The 6,000-nt window shown below is 41.4% G+C and overlaps 1 protein-coding gene across 2 annotated transcripts; it reads right to left on the bottom strand.

Annotated features, from left to right (window-relative positions):
• Positions 1-473: 473 nt before the first annotated feature.
• Positions 474-3,664, bottom strand: gamt (guanidinoacetate N-methyltransferase). 2 transcript variants are annotated; one of them, XM_080883690.1, is made up of 6 exons: positions 3,216-3,664; positions 1,807-1,952; positions 1,623-1,686; positions 1,432-1,499; positions 1,095-1,205; positions 474-629 (listed from the first exon to the last, which is right to left on the bottom strand). In XM_080883690.1, exons 1-6 carry the CDS (start codon positions 3,391-3,393, stop codon positions 489-491), a joined length of 708 nt encoding a protein of 235 aa, XP_080739816.1. In that variant the 5' UTR covers positions 3,394-3,664; the 3' UTR covers positions 474-488. The 2 variants fall into 2 exon arrangements, with proteins under 2 accessions (XP_080739816.1, XP_080739817.1); XM_080883691.1 differs by lacking the exon at positions 3,216-3,664 and adding an exon at positions 2,993-3,079.
• Positions 3,665-6,000: the final 2,336 nt, after the last annotated feature.

The raw sequence follows: 6,000 nt of genomic DNA, 5'->3' as shown, positions 1-6,000 counted from the left end.
GTGATATATTCGCTGGTCTGAAACTGGGCTACGCATGGTGTGAGATGCTGTGTGATTAAAGACCTGAAACAGGTGAGTCTCAGTGGGGTGTAAATGTAACTCTGCCGTTGTCTCACGTTTGTTACAGAAATATATTTGTAGCTAGGTGATTGTGCAGACCCCCAAAACTGGAGCTAAAAACGACGCTGTGCTCCAGAAGTCGTTTGAAATGTTATATTAAAACCAACCAGGGAGACAAACTCATGACAAAGTAATTACAAGGATGTGTAAAGGAGTGGAGTTGGATGGAGTTTATTGAAAAAATATATATATATATATATATATATATATATATATATATATATATATATATATATATATATATATATATATATATATATATATATATATATATATATATGGCAGAGGTCAGAGGAAAAGGCACGTTAGAGAAAAAAAAAAAAAAAAAAAAAAAAAAAAAAAAAAAGCTACACTGGTGTCTTTATACTTTATTCTTTTACAACAGTGGGAGTGATCATCTTGCGGAAGGAATAGTATTTGCATTCACTGGGTGGTTCAATGTCCATGGTGGTGGTGCTAATCTTCTCCTTCTTGAAGCCTGCTTCGACCAGATGAGGCACCTGGGTCTCCTGGAAATCATTAACGGGAGGGGAGAGAGACGGTCAGCGTGAGGCGTCTCACGGCGTTATCGGCCTCTAAAGAACGCTCCTGTTTATCATTAACCTTCCAGAGATTGCCTCAACCAATCCAGGTGCTGTGCTACACTGACGAATTAATCGAGTCCTAGACTCACAGGCCTGAGACGTGTTTATGAGTGGACCAACCGGTTCAATCTTCAGCTGATGTGCATTTAAAATTAAAATCACATTTTATGAATCAATAATTTATCATTTGTAAATCGTGTTGAAATTACACGCATCTGTTTTTTTATGTGCTCGTCCTCCTTTTGCAACATAGCGCTTGCAGATACTTTGACAGCAACAACGTTCCCGGTTCTGCACTGCTCGTTTTAAGCATATAATGCATTAGAAACTGATAGGCAACGCAATTATATCTCATTAAATGTCAGTATGTCTATTAGCAACTGCACCAACCTCAAACATTTTCTCAATGTTGTCGTATTTAGTCTTGAGCAGCTCGCCCCAGGAGGTCAGGTTGCAGTAGGTGAGGACACCACCGGGTTTCAGCAGCCTGTGAGCATGACCCTATAGAAGACACACACACAAAAAAAAAACCAAAAAAAAAAAACCCTCAGCCCTTCCTTGTGTGTAAGCATACAAGGCTATATGACCAAAGGCCTCTCCACACTACAGATGAACTGATCTCTTCAAACATAGGTCATTCAAATTGTTCTACTTTCTTTACTTTATTCCTTGTGTGTAACTTACTGTAAGTATTTACAAGTACACACAGGTAGGTTCAACTACCTACCTTGATGAAATCAAACTGGTGAGTGTGCCACGTCTCCTCTGACAGAGGGTATGTGTCATACAGGATACCTGAGAGAGGAGGACAGTGTGTTAGCAGCAGGTCAATCACACTTTTTAATGCATTTTTATCCTTTAACAAAAACAAAATATAACTCTTAAATATGAAAACAGCTTAAGCTTCATCTGTCTCACCATCAAAGTGGTTATCTGGCAGAGTGGGGACAACATTTTCCCAGAGGCCCTTCAGAGGGACGACCTGCAGCAACATTAATCAGCATGTAAGGCCAGGAACAGTAAAATTTACTATAAGCTAGTCCTGCATGCAGGTAGATCAGCTGATGTCTTAGTGTCCTATCGATTCATCAGACCTACTGACCTTGTGTGGCTGAGCCTTTGCCCAGTTCTCCAGGCGGCCAAAGACTCCATCGTTGCACTCGATGATCCAGTGCTCCTCAATGGGGAAAGACTCGAGTTTGGTGGCAGCGATGGCCATGCCGAAACCAATCTCCAGCACCCGACCGCCTACCAAAACATTCAAAACAGAAACAAAAGATGTTGCTAAAGATTCAGCAACTTGGCTGTCAAAGTATTTCTGCATAACTGCACAGATGTGCTGTCAAAATGTCTTTTCCAGCTAAGCTAGGTTAGGGGGAAGCCATTATCATATTACCGTTTTTCTTACATGTGGTATCTTTACAGGACACGTCTGTGATAATTCTAGTACTGAAGTTGATTTTCATGATAACACTCAGACTTGTGGCTGAACAGAAAGGCCAAAGGGTTTAATTTCCTTTCAGAGTGGAATATAAATAGATGTGGGCTGAAGCCTTTTAGTTATTGCCTGACCCTTTCATAGGAGATTTTTTTTTGTATTTTTGAAGATCTATCAGAGGAGCTGAGTGTTATTTTCACACTTTTCAATGTATTCGTTTTTGTGTAGTCCCAGAACAATGTGTGCAGATGAGGTAAAAATATCTAAAAAAATATTAATAAAACTTAGTGAAAGTGAATGAAAAGTATCTGGGCTGTGCAAGATAAGATTTTTACTTGTATTGACAGGTGAAAACATAAGAAGCGCTACTGTTCCACGTACAGGTAAAGTCATTTTGTAAAACAAGTGGTAAAGTTACAGTGTAAATGTAAAACAACCCCAGTCTAACAACGCTGTGCAATGTGCAATGGAAGTCACACTGATTAAAGCATGCATTCATTAGAAGAACAATTTGAATCACCTAAACAAATAATAACACTTTCAAGTGTGAGAAAGTTGTGCAATTTTGCAAAATTCTGCAGACTGCTGTGTGCACATGTTGTCTGTGAGGTCATGTGGATCAGTCTATTTTCACATATAGCTAAAAGCGGATGACCCCCCCAGACTGATTTCTTGGCTCTGTCCCTGGAGTGAAGTAACAGCTGTTGTAGTACTCACCAGTACTGACCACACTGCCACATGTGCTCACAAGATCAGTAACCGTAAATGAAGAGAAAAGCTCTAATATGTGTGAAAACTCCATTCAAACTAAGTAACATGTATGTATAGTTGAAAAATAATATCAACATACATTTCCCCCTGTTTGGTTTTCTCCCACGTGATGTCATGATTTTTCATTCATCTGACCACAGTTTGTTTTCATATAGTATCCTTTGGACGTACAAATAGTACGTGTGTGCCTGCTGCGCCGACTCCATACGGTGCCTTCTGACTCCATTATCGGACAAACCGCATGACGCAGAGTACAGTGTCCGACAAAGGACAAGCCACTTCATACAAGTAACCGCTTTTACCTTTTGAGGCAGCAACAGTGGCCAGGGAGTGCATATACGGCGTCTCCCAGCGCTCCATTACAGGCTTTCCCATGATCTCCAGGTGCGTGTCGGCTTCATTGTAGCCCGCGCTAGCGTCGTGCCAGGTGGCCTTGCAGTCCTCTCCCTTTGAGAATATGGGCTGAGCAGAGGTGGTCATTTTGTTTTGATGCAGTTCGGCTCTGGTGAACGGTTTGACAGGCCGGGTCTCCACACAGAAGGAGGGGAAGGCGGGAGGTCGCGGTTTATATCTGGGTTAAAGTGCTGACTCGACGGGAGTTTGAGAGTTTGGAGTGCGCACACACAAGAGCTCCCAAGATCCTCTGACAACAAGATGTTTCACTCACTGGGAAATAAACCTAAGGCCTGGGGGCCAGAATCGGTCCAACAGGGACTCCCTTTGGCCACCGGCTTTGGAAACTGCAAATGAGGACATATATTTTGGACTTCTTTTTTTTTCTTATAACGTTTACAGCTTTTTCTGCTGATCAAGATCCACCAAGGTAGGGGTGTCCAACTCCAGGCCTCCAGGGCCGGTGTCCTGCAGGTTTTAGATCTCACCCTGGGTCTACACCTGAATCATTACCAGGCCTCTGGAGAACTGCAAGACATGTTGAGGAGGTAATTTAGCCATTTGAATCAGCTGTGTTGGATCAAGGACGCATCTAAAAACTGCAGGACACTTGCCCTCGAGGCCTGCAGTTGGGGACACCTGCACCAGGGTATCCATACCACACCAAAGTAATTAAGTCGTAGATAAACAAATGATAGAGATATTTTTTGTTTTTCTTTATCATTTTAGAAATGCATGTTTTTCACAGTGGATCCAAAATGGAAAAAATAGCACTTTATCTTCAAATTAAGAAAACCCTTCTGTTTTACAATTACAGTCAGGACCAAGGGTGTCCAACTCGAGGGCCGGTGTCCTGCAGGTTTTAGATGTCACCCTGGGTCAACACACCTGAATCAAATGGTTAGTTTATTACCAGGCCTCTGTAGAACGCCAAGACATGTTGAGGAGGTTATTTGGCCATTTAAATCAGCTCTGTTGGATCAAGGATACATCAAAAACCTGCAGGACACCGGCCTTTGAGGCCTTGAGTTGGACATCCTGGTCTAGACAATAAGCTAGCAGAAGTTTTTCTGTAATTTGACACATGAATTTCTTAGAATTTAAGTTCAAAGAGCCATGCTGATGGATTTATTTGTTATTTACTACAGCAGCATTGTAGAAAAACTGAGACGTACTACTGAAACTCATCTTTGTTTTCTCATATTAACATGTCTATCTAAATGTGTAGTTAAACTAACCCCTAGAACCGGATTTCCTTTTCTGAAACCTCAGCATGTCTCAGTTTGAATATACAGATTTATTTACACATACTGGAAGCTTTTTGGTTTCAGTTTGTAATTCAAGTAGTACTGAGTAGTGTTTGGGGTTGAACAGGCTTTGTTTGAATGCAAGTTAACAGTCCATGCTGAGGGGAAAAGCACTTGTAGAAATACAATCTCGAAACCTTCCCCCATAATCTGGGGATTATTTAGTTTGTAGTCACAGTTTTTTTTTCTGTACATGTAAATAATGACTAATACATGAAAGTGCAATCCCTACTCTAAACAGGTTACTATAAATTTTATAGTAATGTAAGTTACCAGAAATTACAGTACGATTGGGTTTTTTTTGTTTACAATAAAATTGACAGCAGCATTGACACGCACCATTTGAGCAAAGGAAATAGAAATAATAAATGTCATAAAACAAGGTTTTGATGCAGCGCTTTTCCACCACACTCAGCCAGGCAGATATTGTGATATTGTTATTCAGCAGCACACACTTAACATTAAATCTAATTTCCAAAAGCAGCGATAAACCTGTGGGATCCCTTGGATCTAGAATTATCAGCAGAGTGAGAGGTGTTTGTTTTGCTCTGCTCTCTAAATGGACATGCTGAAGTTAACCATTGCCATTTGCTCTTAATCACAAATGCTGCACATTGGCTCCTGTTGCACAACATTGGAACAGTTCAGTCAAAGGGATAAGCAGATTAAAAGCCACTACTCTAAGAAGTAGTTAGGCCTTTACTCCTGCATTGCAAACAGTGTACTATTATAAATGTGAGCTTAATATTTGTTTCGCATCCTTCAAATGATCAAGTAAATACACTTCCCCAGATGTTTTGCCAGCTCTGCTCACAAACTCAAACACTGCAGGAGCTCTTTTTCAAATAGTACTCACATGTTGCCGTTGTGGGGCGATCATGGCTAAAGAGTTGGGAGTTCGCCTTGACCGTTATACATTTGATTGATTTGATTTTTATTGATTAGCATTCAAATATCTCAGTGAAAACAGAACAAAGATCTACCACAAAGCAAGAAAGCATGAGACAAGGCTAATCAAAAGGTATTGGCTGAAGCATTTGCTTATTACGCCAACCATAACACCACCAGTCAGTGCACCACCCTGAGGTGCACTGACAGAGGCGAGGCTGCCGGACACTGGTGCCACCAGGCCCTCTGACCACCACCACCAGTAGGCAACGGGTGAAGTGTCTTGCCCAAGGACACAACGACCAAGACTGTCCAAGTAGGGTCAGTGCACCCCAGGGTGGCTGTGTAGCTTGCCATCACCAGTGTGTGAATGTGTGTGTGAATGGGTGGATGACTGAATGTGTAAAGCGCTTTGGGGTCCTTAGGGACTAGTAAAGCGCTATACAAATACAGACCATTTACCATTCCACTGGAGCTTTGATGTTATGACTGACAGAAT

The sequence above is a fragment of the Rhamphochromis sp. 'chilingali' genome, assembly GCF_963969265.1.
Source record: "Rhamphochromis sp. 'chilingali' genome assembly, chromosome: 5".
NCBI classification, from domain to species: Eukaryota; Metazoa; Chordata; class Actinopteri; order Cichliformes; family Cichlidae; genus Rhamphochromis; species Rhamphochromis sp. 'chilingali'.
Note: the sequence above shows the minus strand (reverse complement) of the source record. Positions and strands in the feature narration are given on the sequence as shown.

What these genes read in the sequence shown, in the direction of transcription:
- gamt (XM_080883690.1), bottom strand. Translation starts at nt 3,393, where the DNA reads ATGACCACCTCTGCTCAGCCCATATTCTCAAAGGGAGAGGACTGCAAG. An exon ending in CACTGTTGCTGCCTCAAAAG is followed by an intron (nt 1,953 to 3,215) that starts GTAAAAGCGGTT and finishes ATGTTTTGGTAG; the next exon opens with GCGGTCGGGTGCTGGAGATT. An exon ending in ACCAGTTTGATTTCATCAAG is followed by an intron (nt 1,206 to 1,431) that starts GTAGGTAGTTGA and finishes TGTCTTCTATAG; the next exon opens with GGTCATGCTCACAGGCTGCT.